At 44.1% G+C, this 21,388-nt stretch overlaps 1 protein-coding gene across 1 annotated transcript in view; it reads right to left on the bottom strand.

Moving 5' to 3' along the window:
* Window positions 1-2,588: 2,588 nt before the first annotated feature.
* Window positions 2,589-21,388, bottom strand: part of LOC115121548 (lysophosphatidic acid receptor 1) — an 86,993-nt gene continuing 68,193 nt past the window's right edge. The window contains exon 3 of the mRNA XM_065017145.1: window positions 2,589-2,957. Within this exon, the coding sequence (XP_064873217.1) occupies window positions 2,650-2,957 (308 nt within the window). The 3' untranslated portion in view covers window positions 2,589-2,649. The remainder of the gene's footprint in view (window positions 2,958-21,388) is intronic.

Genomic DNA, 21,388 nt, shown 5'->3' on the forward strand with positions numbered 1-21,388 from the left:
GCTGTATTAGAGGTGATATCACTCAGGTCAGCTGTATTAGAGGTGATATCACTCAGGTCAGCTGTATTAGAGGTGATATCACTCAGGTCAGCTGTATTAGGTGATATCACTCAGGTCAGCTGTATTAGAGGTGATATCACTCAGGTTAGCTGTATTAGAGGTGATATCACTCAGGTCAGCTGTATTAGAGGTGATATCACTCAGGTTAGCTGTATATTAGGTGATATCACTCAGGTCAGCTGTATTAGAGGTGATATCACTCAGGTCACTCAGGTTAGCTGTATTAGAGGTGATATCACTCAGGTCAGCTGTATTAGGTGATATCACTCAGGTTAGCTGTATATTAGGTGATATCACTCAGGTTAGCTGTATTAGAGGTGATATCACTCAGGTTAGCTATATTAGAGGTGATATCACTCAGGTTAGCTATATTAGAGGTGATATCACTCAGGTTAGCTGTATTAGGTGATATCACTCAGGTTAGCTATATTAGAGGTGATATCACTCAGGTTAGCTGTATTAGGTGATATCACTCAGGTCAGCTGTATTAGAGGTGATATCACTCAGGTCAGCTGTATTAGGTGATATCACTCAGGTCAGCTGTATTAGAGGTGATATCACTCAGGTTAGCTGTATTAGAGGTGATATCACTCAGGTCAGCTGTATTAGAGGTGATATCACTCAGGTCAGCTGTATTAGAGGTGATATCACTCAGGTCAGCTGTATTAGAGGTGATATCACTCAGGTCAGCTGTATTAGAGGTGATATCACTCAGGTTAGCTGTATTAGAGGTGATATCACTCAGGTCAGCTGTATTAGAGGTGATATCACTCAGGTCAGCTGTATTAGAGGTGATATCACTCAGGTTAGCTGTATTAGAGGTGATATCACTCAGGTCAGCTGTATTAGAGGTGATATCACTCAGGTCAGCTGTATTAGAGGTGATATCACTCAGGTTAGCTATATTAGAGGTGATATCACTCAGGTCAGCTGTATTAGAGGTGATATCACTCAGGTCAGCTGTATTAGAGGTGCCCATCAATTGCATTAATGCCATCAATACACCTCCTGTAAGCAATTCAGGCCATCTTTAGACCATAACTGTAGATAGATCGAGACACTCCCTTGCCAATGGTCATAGTGTGTTAACCTGAATGTCTGACATGAAAACATCTGGAATGTACACGCTTTATGATCAGTTGTGTTTGACAACGACAGACTTTGGGGTGGAATCTGGCCAAAACGAGAGTTGGGTAAAACAGGTCACCAAGCTTTCAGTTAATGGATCAACATACTTGGCAACAGAAAGTTAAAATTATGAACAGGTCTATGTCCCCAATGGAACCCTATTCCCTTTGTAGTGCACTACTTTAGAGCAGGACCCAAATGGAACCCTATTCCCTTTGTAGTGCACTACTTTAGAGCAGGACCCAAATGGAACCCTATTCCCTTTGTAGTGCACTACTTTAGACCAGAACCCAATGGAACCCTATTCCCTTTGTAGTGCACTACTTTAGACCAGGACCCAATGGAACCCTATTCCCTTTGTAGTGCACTACTTTAGACCAGGACCAATTTGGGACACAGGCCAGGTCTTGGCAGACTAATGACTTGGTTGGCTCCCTTTGGTCTGGGTCAACAACAGAATACAGACAGTAACAAGTATCTAAGTCGTGTGGTCACAATGAAGGCCCAAAAGACCTGGGTAACAGCTGTTCAGCCGTTTAGTCAGACCCTTCTTCCTGTTGTGATGGTAATGTGTTTATAATGACAGTTAAAGAAGTTTAGTCAGAGAGAGGGGGGATACAGAGAGCTTCTGCAGGTAAGTCCTTCACATCATCATACATTAAAGTTTTTAAATAGTTCATGTGGTGTCAACACTAACAAAATAGAAAACAAATAACTAACAACCAATAAGAGTCTTGCAATGAATCTGCCCTCTGTTCCGACCCATCTCCATGGCAACACCCTGGTCAATTATAGTGGGTCCAATTGTCCATCTCCTGGCCACCCACCTCCCTGGCCCCAGCCTGCCCTCGTCCCCCCATCGCCTGGCCACCCCTGGGCTGGGCTCCACACTGTAGCCCCCTCTCCTCTGGTCTCTAGCCCCAGTCCTCTCCTCCTGTCTCCAGCTCCTCTTCTGCTAGCTCCGGCCCTTCTCCTCTCCTCCTGTCTCCAGCCCCAGCCCCTCCCCCCTCCTCCTGTCTCCAGCCACAGTCCCTCTCCTCCTCCTCCAGCCCCTCTCCTCCTGTCTCCAGCCCCCTCCTCCTGTCTCCAGCCCCCTCCTCCTGTCTCCAGCCCCCTCCTCCTGTCTCCAGCCCCCTCCTCCTGTCTCCAGCCCCCTCCTCCTGTCTCCAGCCCCTCTCCTCCTGTCTCCAGCCCCTCTCCTCCTGTCTCCAGCCCCTCTCCTCCTGTCTCCAGCCCCTCTCCTCCTGTCTCCAGCCCCTCTCCTCCTGTCTCCAGCCCCTCTCCTTCTGTCTCCAGCCCCTCTCCTCCTGTCTCCAGCCCCTCTCCTCCTGTCTCCAGCCCCTCTCCTTCTGTCTCCAGTCCCTCTCCTCCTGTCTCCAGCTCCAGCCCCTCTCCTTCTGTCTCCAGCCCCTCTCCTATCTCCACCTCCAGCCCCTCTCCTCCTGCCTCCAGCCCCTCTCCTCACACCACTGAGTGATCATTGTTTTGTCTCCCTCCACTCAGCACGGTGTGATTGATAGAGGAGGCTGAGCGGTCGGAGCCCTCGGCTGCCGTCCCGTTAACGTTCTCCTGGCGCTGACAGCACAGGATCTGCTTGAAGGTGGCGCTCATCTCCTTGTCCCGGTAGCTGTAGATGATGGGGTTCATGGCGGAGTTAAACTCAGCCAGAAGCAGGAAGAACTTCTCAAAGTCTAGGACGTTACAGTTGGCACAGAACACATCGAGGAGGATGAGAACCAGGCCTGGCGTCCAGCACACGATGAACGCACCTGGAGGAGAAGAGAAAAGTGAAAAAGTAAGACTATTCAGTTAGAGAATGAGACTGTTCAGTTAATCTGACCACCAGAAGGAGATGACTGGTTAGAGAATTGGACTGCTCAGTGTGGCCAGAAGTTAGTCTCAACCTACAATTGTTGATTTCTATATAGAAAAGACATTTGAAACGCAGCCATATATTCTGGCATTGTATATTTTGACAGCAGCCCTTTTGATTTTAATGAAACCCGAAACACGTTTTTCCATTGTAGAAGTGGTCAGGAAGTGATTTTTGGACCTGAATGGCAAAACATTCAGGAGATGTTGTGCTCAAAGTTGACCTCTTCTACATACCTTTACCATGAAACATTCGTCTTCGTCACTGGAAAATATCAACGACTGAAATGGAATATATCTTTTTAAAAGTTTATAAGCAGGGATTATCAAACTGTTTTATAATTTCTTGAGAAACATTACATTTCTTAACCTTAAAAGTTAAAACTATCTAAATGTTGTAGCTTGGACCTTATTTTACATCAGAGGTGTTTGTGTTGTGCCATCAGTTGAGGCACAATGTGCACTTGAATATAAGGGGGGGGGTCATATTTTGGCTGACAGTTACTAAAATTAACTTACAAACGGTACCACAAAAAAATAGTTGAAGGTCAACACAGAGAATGTTGACTTGAATGGGAAGGGAATATATTTTGTTTTAAATTATACTGTCAATACTCCATAGGAAACCTATTCAAACATAGATAATGTTTATTCCAACAATGTGCCCTCTAAACGGGGCGCTTGGAGACGCATGCGATCCGCCCCATTAGTTTGTGGTGTATTAGATCCACGTTTGTTTCTATGATAGAATCAACAACATTATATCAGCCCCATTTGAATGCAACAAACCAAAACAAATGTAACTTTGCTAGATTGAGTATGATTTTGTTGCAGGCAGAGCCAGAGCGCAACGGTCTTTCAATCATCCGCAAAGTGAAAACGCTTTTCAGATCAGTTAAGATTCAGAGCCGCGCGTGTGCACATTTGTTGATATTATTTGCTAGTTAGCAAGTTAATAGCCCAATTATAGATGGGGAGTTACTGTTTCCTACAAGAGCACAAAAACCTCTACTGCAGGCCTGAACACCTCATATAGACTACTGTAGACCTGAACACCTCATATAGACTACTGTAGTCTGGAACACCTCATATAGACTACTGTAGACCTGTATACCTCATATAGACTACTGTAGGCCTGAACACCTCATATAGACTACTGTAGACCTGTACACCTCTTATAGACTACTGTAGACCTGAACACCTCATATAGACTACTGTAGACCTGAACACCTCATATAGGCTACTGTAGGCCTTCACTGAACACCTCATATAGACTACTGTAGACCTGAACACCTCATATAGACTACTGTAGACCTGAACACCTCATATAGGCTACTGTAGGCCTTCAATGAACACCTCATATAGACTACTGTAGGCCTTCACTGAACACCTCATATAGACTACTGTAGACCTGAGCACCTGTTATAGACTACTCTAGGCCTTCACTGAACACCTCATATAGGCTACTGTAGGCCTGAACACCTCATATAGATTACTGTAGGCCTGAACACCTCATATAGATTACTGTAGGCCTGAACACCTCATATAGACTACTGTAGTCCTGAGCACCTCATATAGACTACTGTAGACCTGAACACCTCATATAGACTACTGTAGGCCTTCACTGAACACCTCATATAGACTACTGTAGACCTGAGCACCTCATATAGACTACTGTAGACCTGAACACCTCATATAGACTACTGTAGGCCTGAACACCTCATATAGACTACTGTAGGCCTGAACACCTCATAGAGACTACTGTAGGCCTGAACACCTCATAGTTAACTATTGGAGACCTGAACACCTCATGTAGACTACTGTAGGCCTGAACACCTCATGTAGACTACTAAAGGCATGAACACCTCATATAGACTACTGTAGGCCTGAACACCTCATATAGACTACTGTTTAGACCTGAACACCTCATATAGACTACATTTAGACCTGAACACCTCATATAGACTACTGTAGACCTGAACACCTCATATAGACTACTGTAGACCTGAACACCTCATATAGACTACTGTAGGCCTGAACACCTCATATAGACTACTAAAGGCATGAACACCTCATATAGACTACTGTAGACCTGAACACCTCATATAGACTACTGTAGACCTGAACACCTCATATAGACTACTGTAGGCCTGTATTTAACACCACATATAGACTACTGTAGACCTGAACACCTCATATAGACTACTGTAGACCTGAACACCTCATATAGACTACTGTAGGCCTGTATTTAACACCTGTACATATAGACTACTGTGACCTGAACACCTCATATAGACTACTGTAGACCTGAACACCTCATGCAGACTACTGTAGACCTTCACTGAACACCTCATATGACTACTGTAGGCCTGTATTTAACACCACATATAGACTACTGTAGACCTGAACACCTTCCATAGACTACTGTAGGCCTGAACACCTCATATAGACTACTGTAGACCTGAGCACCTCATAATAGACTACTGTAGGCCTGAACACCTCATAATAGACTACTGTAGGCCTGAACACCTCATATACTATTGGAGGCCTGAACACCTCATATAGACTACTGTAGACCTGAACACCTCATATAGACTACTGTAGGCCTGTATTTAACACCACATATAGACTACTGTAGGCCTGAACACCTCGTATAGACTATTGTAGGCCTGAACACCTCATATAGACTACTGTAGGCCTGAACACCTCATATAGACTACTGTAGGCCTGAACACCCAGGGTCATAATAGACCACTGTAGACCTGGAACACCTCATATAGGCTACTGTAGGCCTTCAATGAACACCTCATATAGACTACTGTAGGCCTTCACTGAACACCTCATATAGACTACTGTAGACCTGAGCACCTGTTATAGACTACTCTAGGCCTTCACTGAACACCTCATATAGGCTACTGTAGGCCTGAACACCTCATATAGATTACTGTAGGCCTGAACACCTCATATAGATTACTGTAGGCCTGAACACCTCATATAGACTACTGTAGTCCTGAGCACCTCATATAGACTACTGTAGACCTGAACACCTCATATAGACTACTGTAGGCCTTCACTGAACACCTCATATAGACTACTGTAGACCTGAACACCTCATATAGACTACTGTAGACCTGAACACCTCATATAGACTACTGTAGGCCTGAACACCTCATATAGACTACTGTAGACCTGAACACCTCATATAGACTACTGTACACCTGAACACCTCATGGACTACTGTAGACCTGAACACCTCATATAGACTACTGTAGGCCTGAACACCTCATATAGACTACTAAAGGCATGAACACCTCATATAGACTACTGAAGACCTGAACACCTCATATAGACTACTGTAGACCTGAACACCTCATATAGACTACTGTATGCCTGTATTTAACACCACATATAGACTACTGTAGACCTGAACACCTCATATAGACTACTGTAGACCTGAACACCTCATGCAGACTACTGTAGACCTTCACTGAACACCTCATATAGACTACTGTAGGCCTGTATTTAACACCACATATAGACTACTGTAGACCTGAACACCTCATATAGACTACTGTAGGCCTGAACACCTCATATAGACTACTGTAGAGCTGAGCACCTCATAATAGACTACTGTAGGCCTGAACACCTCTTATAGACTACTGTAGGCCTGAACACCTCATATACTATTGGAGGCCTGAACACCTCATATAGACTACTGTAGACCTGAGCACCTCATATAGACTACTGTAGACCTGAACACCTCATATAGACTACTGTAGGCCTGAACACCTCATATAGACTACTGTAGGCCTGAACACCTCATATAGACTACTGTAGGCCTGAACACCTCATATAGACTATTGGAGACCTGAACACCTCATGTAGACTACTGTAGGCCTGAACACCTCATGTAGACTACTAAAGGCATGAACACCTCATATAGACTACTGTAGGCCTGAACACCTCATATAGACTACTGTAGACCTGAACACCTCATATAGACTACTGTAGACCTGAACACCTCATATAGACTACTGTAGACCTGAACACCTCATATAGACTACTGTAGACCTGAACACCTCATATAGACTACTGTAGGCCTGAACACCTCATATAGACTACTAAAGGCATGAACACCTCATATAGACTACTGTAGACCTGAACACCTCATATAGACTACTGTAGACCTGAACACCTCATATAGACTACTGTAGGCCTGTATTTAACACCACATATAGACTACTGTAGACCTGAACACCTCATATAGACTACTGTAGACCTGAACACCTCATATAGACTACTGTAGGCCTGTATTTAACACCACATATAGACTACTGTAGACCTGAACACCTCATATAGACTACTGTAGACCTGAACACCTCATGCAGACTACTGTAGACCTTCACTGAACACCTCATATAGACTACTGTAGGCCTGTATTTAACACCACATATAGACTACTGTAGACCTGAACACCTCATATAGACTACTGTAGGCCTGAACACCTCATATAGACTACTGTAGACGTGAGCACCTCATAATAGACTACTGTAGGCCTGAACACCTCATAATAGACTACTGTAGGCCTGAACACCTCATATACTATTGGAGGCCTGAACACCTCATATAGACTACTGTAGACCTGAACACCTCATATAGACTACTGTAGGCCTGTATTTAACACCACATATAGACTACTGTAGGCCTGAACACCTCGTATAGACTATTGTAGGCCTGAACACCTCATATAGACTACTGTAGGCCTGAACACCTCATATAGACTACTGTAGGCCTGAACACCTCATAATAGACCACTGTAGACCTGAACACCTCATATAGGCTACTGTAGGCCTTCAATGAACACCTCATATAGACTACTGTAGGCCTTCACTGAACACCTCATATAGACTACTGTAGACCTGAGCACCTGTTATAGACTACTCTAGGCCTTCACTGAACACCTCATATAGGCTACTGTAGGCCTGAACACCTCATATAGATTACTGTAGGCCTGAACACCTCATATAGATTACTGTAGGCCTGAACACCTCATATAGACTACTGTAGTCCTGAGCACCTCATATAGACTACTGTAGACCTGAACACCTCATATAGACTACTGTAGGCCTTCACTGAACACCTCATATAGACTACTGTAGACCTGAACACCTCATATAGACTACTGTAGACCTGAACACCTCATATAGACTACTGTAGGCCTGAACACCTCATATAGACTACTGTAGACCTGAACACCTCATATAGACTACTGTACACCTGAACACCTCATATAGACTACTGTAGACCTGAACACCTCATATAGACTACTGTAGGCCTGAACACCTCATATAGACTACTAAAGGCATGAACACCTCATATAGACTACTGAAGACCTGAACACCTCATATAGACTACTGTAGACCTGAACACCTCATATAGACTACTGTATGCCTGTATTTAACACCACATATAGACTACTGTAGACCTGAACACCTCATATAGACTACTGTAGACCTGAACACCTCATGCAGACTACTGTAGACCTTCACTGAACACCTCATATAGACTACTGTAGGCCTGTATTTAACACCACATATAGACTACTGTAGACCTGAACACCTCATATAGACTACTGTAGGCCTGAACACCTCATATAGACTACTGTAGAGCTGAGCACCTCATAATAGACTACTGTAGGCCTGAACACCTCTTATAGACTACTGTAGGCCTGAACACCTCATATACTATTGGAGGCCTGAACACCTCATATAGACTACTGTAGACCTGAACACCTCATATAGACTACTGTAGGCCTGTATACCTCATATAGACTACTGTAGGCCTGAACACCTCGTATAGACTATTGTAGGCCTGAACACCTCATATAGACTACTGTAGGCCTGAACACCTCATATAGACTACTGTAGGCCTGAACACCTCATAATAGACCACTGTAGACCTGAACACCTCATATAGACTACTGTAGGCCTGAACACCTCATATAGACTACTGTAGACCTGAACACCTCATATAGACTATTGGAGACCTGAACACCTCATGTAGACTACTAAAGGCATGAACACCTCATATAGACTACTGTAGACCTGAACACCTCATATAGACTACTGTAGACCTGAACACCTCATATAGACTACTGTAGGCCTGTATTTAACACCACATATAGACTACTGTACACCAGAACACCTCATATAGACTACTGTAGACCTGAACACCTCATATAGACTACTGTAGGCCTGAACACCTCATATAGACTACTAAAGGCATGAACACCTCATATAGACTATTGTAGACCTGAACACCTCATATAGACTACTATAGACCTGAACACCTCATATAGACTACTGTAGACCTGAACACCTCATATAGACTACTGTAGACCTGAACACCTCATATAGACTACTGTAGACCTGAACACCTCATATAGACTACTGTAGACCTGAACACCTCATATAGACTACTGTAGGCCTGTATTTAACACCACATATAGACTACTGTAGACCTTCACTGAACACCTCATATAGGCTACTGTAGACCTGAGCACCTCATATAGACTACTGTTGGCCTGAACACCTCATATAGACTATTGTAGACCTGAACACCTCATATAGACTACTGTAGACCTGAACACCTCATATAGACTACTAAAGGCATGAACACCTCATATAGACTACTGTAGACCTGAACACCTCATATAGACTACTATAGACCTGAACACCTCATATAGACTACTGTAGACCTGAACACCTCATATAGACTACTGTAGGCCTGTATTTAACACCACATATAGACTACTGTAGACCTTCACTGAACACCTCATATAGGCTACTGTAGACCTGAGCACCTCATATAGACTACTGTAGGCCTGAACACCTCATATAGACTACTGTAGGCCTGAACACCTCATAGACTACTGTAGGCCTGAACACCTCATATACTATTGGAGACCTGAACACCTCATATAGACTACTGTAGGCCTGAACACCTCGTATAGACTACTGTAGGCCTGAACACCTCATATAGACTACTGTAGGCCTGTATTTAACACCTCATATAGACTACTGTAGGCCTGTATTTAACACCTCATATAGACTACTGTAGGCCTGAACACCTCGTATAGACTACTGTAGGCCTGAACACCTCATATAGACTACTGTAGGCCTGAACACCTCATATAGACTACTGTAGGCCTGAATACCTCATATAGACTACTGTACGCCTTCACTGAACACCTCATATAGACTACTGTAGGCCTGAACACCTCATATAGACTACTGTAGACCTGTATTTAACACCTCATATAGACTACTGTAGACCTGAACACCTCATATAGACTACTAAAGGCATGAACACCTCATATAGACTACTGTAGACCTGAACACCTCATATAGACTACTATAGACCTGAACACCTCATATAGACTACTGTAGACCTGAACACCTCATATAGACTACTGTAGGCCTGTATTTAACACCACATATAGACTACTGTAGACCTTCACTGAACACCTCATATAGGCTACTGTAGACCTGAGCACCTCATATAGACTACTGTAGGCCTGAACACCTCATATAGACTACTGTAGGCCTGAACACCTCATAGACTACTGTAGGCCTGAACACCTCATATACTATTGGAGACCTGAACACCTCATATAGACTACTGTAGGCCTGAACACCTCGTATAGACTACTGTAGGCCTGAACACCTCATATAGACTACTGTAGGCCTGTATTTAACACCTCATATAGACTACTGTAGGCCTGTATTTAACACCTCATATAGACTACTGTAGGCCTGAACACCTCGTATAGACTACTGTAGGCCTGAACACCTCATATAGACTACTGTAGGCCTGAACACCTCATATAGACTACTGTAGGCCTGAATACCTCATATAGACTACTGTACGCCTTCACTGAACACCTCATATAGACTACTGTAGGCCTGAACACCTCATATAGACTACTGTAGACCTGTATTTAACACCTCATATAGACTACTGTAGACCTGTATTTAACACCTCATATAGACTACTGTAGACCTGTATTTAACACCTCATATAGACTACTGTAGACCTGAACACCTCATATGGACTATTGTAGACCTGAACACCTCATATAGACTACTGTAGGCCTGAACACCTCATAATAGACTATTGTAGACCTGAACACCTCATATATAGTATTGTAGACCTGAACACCTCATATAGACTATTGTAGACCTGAACACCTCATATAGACTACTGTAGACCTGAACACCTCATATAGACTACTGTAGACCTGAACACCTCATATAGACTACTGTAGGCCTGAAGACCTCATATAGACTACTGTAGGCCTGAACACCTCATATAGACTACTGTAGACCTGAACACCTCATATAGACTACTGTAGTCCTGTATTTAACACCTCATATAGACTATTGTACACCTGAACACCTCATATAGACTACTGTAGGCCTGAACACCTCATATAGACTACTGTAGGCCTGAACACCTCATATAGACTACTGTAGGCCTGTATACCTCATATAGACTACTGTAGGCCTGAACACCTCATATAGACTACTGTAGGCCTGAACACCTCATATAGACTACTGTAGGCCTGAACACCTCATATAGACTATTGTAGACCTGAACACCTCATATAGACTACTGTAGACCTGAACACCTCATATAGACTACTGTAGGCCTGAACACCTCATATAGACTACTGTAGGCCTGTATTTAACACCTCATATAGACTACTGTAGGCCTGTATTTAACACCTCATATAGACTACTGTAGGCCTGAACACCTCATATAGACTACTGTAGGCCTGAACACCTCATATAGACTACTGTAGACCTGAACACCTCATATAGACTACTGTAGGCCTGTATTTAACACCTCATATAGACTACTGTAGGCCTGTATTTAACACCTCATATAGACTACTGTAGGCCTGAACACCTCATATAGACTACTGTAGGCCTGAACACCTCATATAGACTACTGTAGGCCTGTATTCAACACCTCATATAGACTACTGTAGGCCTGAACACCTCCTATAGACTACTGTGGGCCTTCACTGAACACCTCATATAGACTACTGTGGGCCTTCACTGAACACCTCCTATAGACTACTGTAGGCCTTCACTGAACACCTCCTATAGACTACTGTAGGCCTTCACTGAACACCTCATATAGACTACTGTAGGCCTTCACTGAACACCTCCGACAGACTACTGTAGGCCTTCACTGAACACCTCATATAGACTACTGTAGGCCTTCACTGAACACCTAATATAGACTACTGTAGGCCTTCACTGAACACATCCTATAGACTACTGTAGGCCTGTATACCTCATATAGACTACTGTAGGCCTTCACTGAACACCTCATATAGACTACTGTAGGCCTGTACACCTCATATAGACAACTGTAGGCCTTCACTGAACACATCCTATAGAATACTGTAGGCCTGTATTTAACACCTCATATAGACTACTGTAGGCCTGAACACCTCATATAGACTACTGTAGGCCTGAACACCTCATATAGACTACTATAGACCTGAACACCTCATATAGACTACTGTAGGCCTGTATTCAACACCTCATATAGACTACTGTAGGCCTGAACACCTCATATAGACTACTGTAGGCCTTTACTGAACACCTCATATAGACTACTGTAGGCCTGAACACCTCATATAGACTACTGTAGGCCTGTATTTAACACCTCATATAGACTACTGTAGGCCTGAACACCTCATATAGACTACTGTAGGCCTGTATTTAACACCTCATATAGACTACTGTAGGCCTGTATACCTCATATAGACTACTGAAGACCTGAACACCTCATATAGACTACTGTAGGCCTGTATTTAACACCTCATATAGACTACTGTAGACCTGTATTTAACACCTCATATAGACTACTGTAGGCCTGTATTTAACACCTCATATAGACTACTGTAGGCCTGTATACCTCATATAGACTACTGTAGGCCTGTATACCTCTTATAGACTACTGTAGGCCTGTATTTAACACCTCAACTGTCAGGGTTCAGCCTATTGGCTCATGTCTAAAACTGTCAGGGCACAGCCTATTGGCTACTGTCTAAAACTGTCAGGGTGTAGCCTATTGGCTCATGTCTAAAACTGTCAGGGTGCAGCCTATTGGCTCATGTCTAAAACTGTCAGGGTGCAGCCTATTGGCTCATGTCTAAAACTGTCAGGGTGCAGCCTATTGGCTCATGTCTAAAACTGTCAGGGTACAGCCTATTGGCTACTGTCTAAGACTGTAAGGGTACATACAGCCTATTGGCTACTGAAACTGTAAGGGTACAGGGTGAAACTAAGGGTACAGCCTATTGGCTACTGAAACTAAGGGTACAGCCTATTGGCTACTGAAACTAAGGGTACAGCCTATTGGCTACTGAAACTAAGGGTACAGCCTATTGGCTACTGAAACTAAGGGTACAACCTATTGGCTACTGAAACTAAGGGTACAACCTATTGGCTACTGAAACTAAGGGTACAGCCTATTGGCTACTGAAACTAAGGGTACAACCTATTGGCTACTGAAACTAAGGGTACAACCTATTGGCTACTGAAACTAAGGGTACAACTTATTGGCTACTGAAACTAAGGGTACAGCCTCCGGAACGCTCACCGGAAGTTGCACACAATTCTCACAACGTTCAAGTTTCCTCTCACAAAACCTACAATTTGCTCATTGCCCCAAAACGTTAGAGGGAACATTGGACATGACCATTTAAAGTTGGCATTAGGATGGTGGGTGGACAGGACGCCATCTTCGTGGTGGTAATTACAAAGTTGACATTCTATTTAATTTCAATGGTGCACCAGGTAAATTACAGTGTTCTGAAGGCATAGGTCCATTCTATGAATTGTGTTTCTATGATTGAAATGAAACCCACCCTGTAGTCAAGAGCAACCGATGGCGGCACGACACAAAAACCTGGATGTAAATTAGGGTCTAAGCTACAACATAATTAGCATCTGTTTTTACATGCATACTTTATTTTCCAACATAAATTGCAAATAAATTCATTAAAAATCCTACAATGTGATTTTCTGGATTTTTTTCCTCATTTTGTCTGTCATTGTTGAAGTGTACCTATGATGAAAATTACAGGCCTCTCTCATCTTTTTAAGTGGGAGAACTTGCACACTTGGTGGCTGACTGAATACTTTTTTGCCCCACTGTATATCCAACACCGAATGAGACATTGTCTACATGCACTGATATATCCAACACCGAATGAGACATTGTCTACATGCACTGATATATCCAACACCGAACGAGACATTGTCTACATGTGCTGATATATCCAACACCGAATGAGACATTGTCTACATGCACTGATATATCCAACACCGAACGAGACATTGTCTACATGTGCTGATATATCCAACACCGAATGAGACATTGTCTACATGCACTGATATATCCAACACCGAATGAGACATTGTCTACATGTGCTGATATATCCAATATCCAACACCGAACGAGACATTGTCTACATGTGCTGATATATCCAACACCGAATGAGACATTGTCTACATGTGCTGATATATCCAATATCCAACACCGAACGAGACATTGTCTACATGTGCTGATATATCCAACACCGAACGAGACATTGTCTACATGTGCTGATATATCCAACACCGAATGAGACAATGTCTACATGTGCTGATATATCCAACACCGAACGAGACATTGTCTACATGCACTGATATATCCAACACCGAATGAGACATTGTCTACATGTGCTGATATATCCAATATCCAACACCGAACGAGACATTGTCTACATGTGCTGATATATCCAACACCGAACGAGACATTGTCTACATGTGCTGATATATCCAACACAGAATGAGACAATGTCTACATGTGCTGATATATCCAACACCGAATGAGACAATGTCTACATGTGCTGATATATCCAACACCGAATGAGACATTGTCTACATGTGCTTGTTGGAGGATGGGAAGCCAGTCAATCACCTGGTCGGACAACAGACTCTTGAGCATTCTCATGCCATTGGTAAAGTGTTCCTCTTTATAGGCTTTAGTCTTGTGTAAAGTTTAACCGTTATTCATATTTGGGATAATTTAATTTAGTTTGTCAGAAAAACTTTAGTATAATTGTTTTTTTTTGTGTTGTCATTCGAGGCGTTTTGGATGCCACCAAGGCCACATTTTGTGCTGTTTGCCCAGAGGAGGATGAAGGGTCATGGATGAAGAGGTGCATCTCCTTCGGGGCAGATCGTGTCTCCGTGAACATGGGCCACCGTGGGGGAGTGATGTACCACCTGCAGAGAGAGGCAGGGGGGCATATAATCCCAATCCACCATGGGGAGTGATGTACCACCTGCAGAGAGAGGCAGGGGGGGCATATAATCCCAGTCCACCGTGGGGGAGTGATGTACCACCTGCAGAGAGAGGCAGGGGGGCATATAATCCCACTCCACCGTGGGGGAGTGATGTACCACCTGCAGAGAGAGGGGGGGGGCATATAATCCCAGTCCACTGTATGCCACATAGGGTCACCGTGGGGGAGTGATGTACCACCTGCAGAGAGAGGCAGGGGGGGGCATATAATCCCAGTCCACTGTATGCCACATAGGGCCACCGTGGGGGAGTGATGTACCACCTGCAGAGAGAGGCGGGGGGCATATAATCCCAGTCCACCGTGGGGGAGTGATGTACCACCTGCAGAGAGAGGCAGGGGGGCATATAATCCCAGTCCACTGTATGCCACATAGGGCCACCGTGGGGGAGTGATGTACCACCTGCAGAGAGAGGCAGGGGGGGGCATATAATCCCAGTCCACTGTATGCCACATAGGGCCACCGTGGGGGAGTGATGTACCACCTGCAGAGAGAGGCAGGGGGGGGCATATAATCCCAGTCGACCGTGGGGGAGTGATGTACCATCTGCAGAGAGAGGCAGGGGGGCATATAATCCCAGTCCACCATGGGGGAGTGATGTACCACCTGCAGAGAGAGGCAGGGGGGCATATAATCCCAGTCCACCATGGGGGAGTGATGTACCACCTGCAGAGAGAGGCAGGGGGGCATATAATCCCAGTCCACCATGGGGGAGTGATGTACCACCTGCAGAGAGAGGCAGGGGGCATATAATCCCAGTCCACCATGGGGGAGTGATGTACCACCTGCAGAGAGAGGCAGGGGGGCATATAATCCCAGTCCACCGTGGGGGAGTGATGTACCACCTGCAGAGAGAGGCAGGGGGGCATATAATCCCAGTCCACCATGGGGGAGTGATGTACCACCTGCAGAGAGAAGCAGGGGGGCATATAATCCCAGTCCACTGTATGCCACATAGGTTTGTAACTAATAAATTCTCTATGATTTAGTGTGTGCATGCGCTAAGTGCTGGAATGGCTAATAATATAAATAAATAAATATAAATATAATTATTGTTTTCTGTTGGCACAAGAGACAGGGGGGAGATGGTGAATTTCTTTGGGAAGATTCTGTTCTGACTTTCACAGACTAGAGCTGGCACTACTGACCATTCAGAAGGTGGCGTGGATGACCTCAAAACCATGTTTGGTGGTTTGCTAAAGGATGAGGGTGTCCAGACCCCAGCGGAGTCTTTCAGAGTGCTAAACTCTGACACATGACCAGGCCAAGCCTCCTCACCTTCGGGCGATGATGGTGTGGCAGAACTGATGAGGCATTTCAAGGAGCCTCTAGAGAGGTAAGAATTTATTTGACACTGCATTGCCATATGAGAGAGACAATGTTATGTTAGCATATTTTGCAAACTCACTTGCTCTGTTCAATCCTGCAGATCAGGGTGCAACATGGCTGCAATCCAGGATGAGTGGCAGGGGCTGAAAATCCTGGTCAGCCACAATTTCAAGGACAAGTCCTACTGTGGGAGACCATGTTGACAAAGGATCCCTACAGGCACGATTACAAGGTCGACTAACAGTCCTGAGTGCTATCCTATGGTTAGTTTGATAAGTTCATGGTAAGAGTTTAAATGAAATTGAAAGATATCATCTTTTCCCTAGAACATACTGGAGTTGGTGCAGCTTATGCAGGTTCTGCCCATTTCAGCTGCCAAGTGAGAGCGAGGCTTCTCTGCGCAGAACCGGATTAAGAATTCGACAAGAAGCTGCCTTGTGATCTCCATCAACGAAGACCTGATGAGGATCAGCCTGGAGGGGCCTTCTGTCGAGGAGTTGGATCCCACTCCTGCCGTAGACCGCTGGCTGACCTCTAAGCGTGCCAGACGGCCAACATACAAAACCAGCTGGACAACTGATATCCTTTGCGTCTAGTACACATAGGTCATGGGTCATTGTGTGATTTTGGTGGTATGTGCTTTTCCACAGATGTGGCACACACACACACACACACACACACACACACACACACACACACAACATAAACATGTATGTAATAAATTGTTAATAAACGCTCCTACATTTTTTCATTTAGGGGCGGTAGGGTAGTCTAGTGGTTAGAGTGTTGGACTGGTAACCGAAAGGTTGCAAGTTCGAATCCCCGAGCTGACAAGGTACAAATCTGTCGTTCTGCCCCTGAACAGGCAGTTAACCCACTGTTCCTAGGCAGTCATTGAAAATAAGAATTTGTTCTTAATTAACTGACTTGCCTAGTAAAATAAAGGTAAAATTTAAAAAAATAAATAAACATGTACTCCTTGGGGAGAAAGTTAGCGTAGAGCCCTGTTATACCACCCCTACTTTGTCACAACACAACTGATTAGCTCAAACGCATTAAGCTCTTTGGGAAAGGTGGGGTGCTGGGAAAGGGTCCCAGCTACATAACAAATGGTCGTTTTGTTCGATAAAGTCCTTCTTTATATCCCAAAAAGTCTGTTTCGTTGGCGCGTTTGATTCAGTAATCCACCTGTTCCCCTCGATCAAAATGCAGACAATGGAATCCCAAAAGTTACCAATTAACTTCATCCAAACAAGTCAAATAACGTTTCTAATCAATCCTCAGGTACCCCAATATGTAAATAAATGATCAAATTTAAGACTGAGAATAGTATGTTTATTACCGAAGATAAATAACGAAGTGGCCCCTCATCCACGCCCTCATCCACGCACGCTACAAGACTATAGTCAAAAGGAGAGCCACCTTGAAAAACTACAAATTCTGGTTCATTTTTCAAAACACAAGCCTGAAACCCTTTCTAAAGACTGTTGACATCTAGTGGAAGCCCTAGGAACTGCAATCTGGGAGATATTCCTTTGATTTTCCCCATAAACAAGCATTTGAATGGGCAGACACCTCAACAACAAAAGAAACTTGGGTTTTCACCTGCCATATCAGTTCTGTTATACTCACAGACATTATTTTAACAGTTTTAGAAACTACTACCAATTATATGCATATCCTAGCTTCTGTGCCTGAGTAGCAGGCAGTTTACTTTGGCCACCCCAGTCATCCAAACTTCTGAATACTGCCCCGTAGCCTTGAGAAGTTTTAAAGGAGGAAATAAATTCCAAAAATGTACTTTTAACAAGGCACACCTGTTAATTAAAATGCATTCTAGTTGACTACCTCATGAAGCTGGTCGAGAGAATGCAAAGCTGTCATCAAGGCAAAGGCTGGCTACTTTGAAGAATGTCAAATTTAAAATATATTATAATTTGTTTAACTCTTTTTTGGTTACTAGTTCATAGTTTTGATGTCTTCACTATTATTATACAATGTATAACATAGTAAAAAATAAAAACCCTGGGATGAGTACGTGTGTCCCAAATAGGACGCATATATAGTTAGTAGTTCTCTGTTAAGGACAAGGCCTCTCCTTGGTTCCTCTGAGTAGTTCTCTGTTAAGGACAAGGCCTCTCCTTGGTTCCTCTGCGTAGTTCTCTGTTAAGGACAAGGCCTCTCCTTGGTTCCTCTGAGTAGTTCTCTGTTAAGGTCAAGGCCTCTCCTTGGTTCCTCTGACACAAAATGATCCTCGTCTTATCTCCAACTAAAGACAACACGTTCTTGACCATCACAGCAACATCATTTAGCTACAATTCTGCTTTTATCAACATAACATTCGGATTATACCTGAAGATTTACGCTCTACATTCAGCTGAAAATCTCTGTGTTAAAAAAACAAAACAATATTCAGACTTTGTAAGAGAGCAGATGTTTTGTTAAAGCTTTTCTCTCTGCTCAGCGGGTCTCAGCGGGTCTGGCTGTACACCTCATGTCTCAGATATTCAGAGAGAGGCTCTCAGGAGTTAAACAAGCTGTAAGAGTAGAGCAGCCGACTCACATGTTCTACCTGGAACCCAAAATAACATTTAGGTTCTCCCAACCGACAGAGAGAGAGAGAAACAGAGAGAAACAGAGAAACAGAGAAACAGAGAAACAGAGAAACAGAGAAACAGAGAAACAGAGAAACAGAGAGAGAGAGAAACAGAGAGAGAGAGAAACAGAGAGAGAGAGAGAAACAGAGAGAGAGAGAAACAGAGACAGAGACAGAGACAGAGACAGAGACAGAGACAGAGACAGAGACAGAGACAGAGACAGACAGACAGACAGACAGACAGACAGACAGACAGACAGACAGACAGACAGACAGACAGACAGACAGACAGACAGACAGACAGACAGACGTGGGTTGTGAATGGAATGAGAGAGAAACAATGACATCTGAAATATCTATTTTTGGGGGGAACTTTGAGTGTAATGTTTACATTTTATATTGTTTATTATCTATTTCACTTGCTTTGTAAACATACAGTATATTTCCCATGCCAATAAAACCAATTGAATTGACAGCTGTGAATTGTGAATGAGGAGAGAGACATCTGTCAAATTTAAATGTTATGCGTCACATGCGCTGAATACAACAGGTAAATACCATGGAATGCGTAATTAACCAACAATGCAGTTCAGGAATTAGAGTTGAGAAAATATTAGTTAATTTGTACATATAGGTAGGGGTGTGTCAAGTGACAATATATAGATAATAAGCAGCGAGTAGCAGCAGTGTAAAAACAAAGGGTGGGGAGGGGTGTCATTGTAAATAGTCCAGGTAGCCATTTTACAAATTTTTCATCAGTCTTATGGCTTGGGGGTAGAAGCTGTTAAGGAGCCTTTTGGACCTAGACTTGGCGCTCCAGTACCGCTTGTCGTGCGGTAGCAGAGAGAACAGTCTATGACTGGGGTGACTGCCTTGGATGGCAGGAAGCTTGGATGGCAGGAAGCTTGGATGGCAGGAAGCTTGCCCCCAGTGATGTACTGGGCCGTACGCACTATTCTTCGTATCGCCTTACAGTAGGATGATAAGCAGTTGCCGTACCAGGTTGTGCAGCTGTATAACTTTTTGAGGATCTGGGGACCCATGCCAAAGGAAAAGGCATTGTTGTGCCCTCTTCACAACTGTCTTGGTGTGTTTGGACCATGATAGATCGTTGGTGATGTGGACACCAAGGAACTTGAAACTCTCAACCCGCTCCACTACAGCCCCGTCGATGTGAATGGAGGCCTGTTCGGCCTGCCTGTTCCTGTAGTCCATGATCAGCTCATTTGTATTGCTCACGTTGAGGGAGACGTTGTTGTCCTGTCCTCCTCCCTAAAGGCTGTCTCATTGTTGTCGGTGATCAGGCCTATCACCGTTGTGTCGTCAGCAAACTTAATGATGGTGTTGGAGTCGTGTTTGGCCATGCAGTCGTGGGTGAACAGGGAGTACAGGAGGGGACTGAGCACGCACCCCTGAGTGGCCCTTGTGTTGAGGATCAGCGTGGAAGACGTGTTGTTGACTACCCTCACCACCTGGGGGGGGGCAGCCCGTCAGGAAGTCCAGGTTCCAGTTGCAGAAGTTGTTTAGTCACAGGGTCCTTAGCTTAGTGATGAGCTTTGAGGAAACTATGGTGTTGAACACTGAGCTGTAGTCAATGAACAGCATTCTCACATCGGTGTTCCTTTTGTCCAGGTGGGAAAGGGCAGTGGAGTACGATTGAGATGTGTTATTATGTGTTCTCTGTGGATCTGTTGGGGCGGTATGCGAATTGGAGTGGGTCTAGGGTTTCAGGGAAAATGGTGTTGATGTGAGCCATGAGCAGCCTAACAAAGCATTTCATGACTACTGGCATGAGTGGTACGGGGCGGTAGTCATTTAGGCAGGTTACCTTCGCTTTCTTAGACACAGGGACTATGGTGGTCTGCTTAAAACATGTTGGTATTACAGACTCGGTCAGGAGGAGGTTGAAAATGTCAGTGAAGACACTTGCCAGTTGGTCAGCGCATGCTCCGAGTACACATCCTGGTAATCC

Source organism: Oncorhynchus nerka, linkage group LG4 (genome assembly GCF_034236695.1).
Source record: "Oncorhynchus nerka isolate Pitt River linkage group LG4, Oner_Uvic_2.0, whole genome shotgun sequence".
NCBI classification, from domain to species: Eukaryota; Metazoa; Chordata; class Actinopteri; order Salmoniformes; family Salmonidae; genus Oncorhynchus; species Oncorhynchus nerka.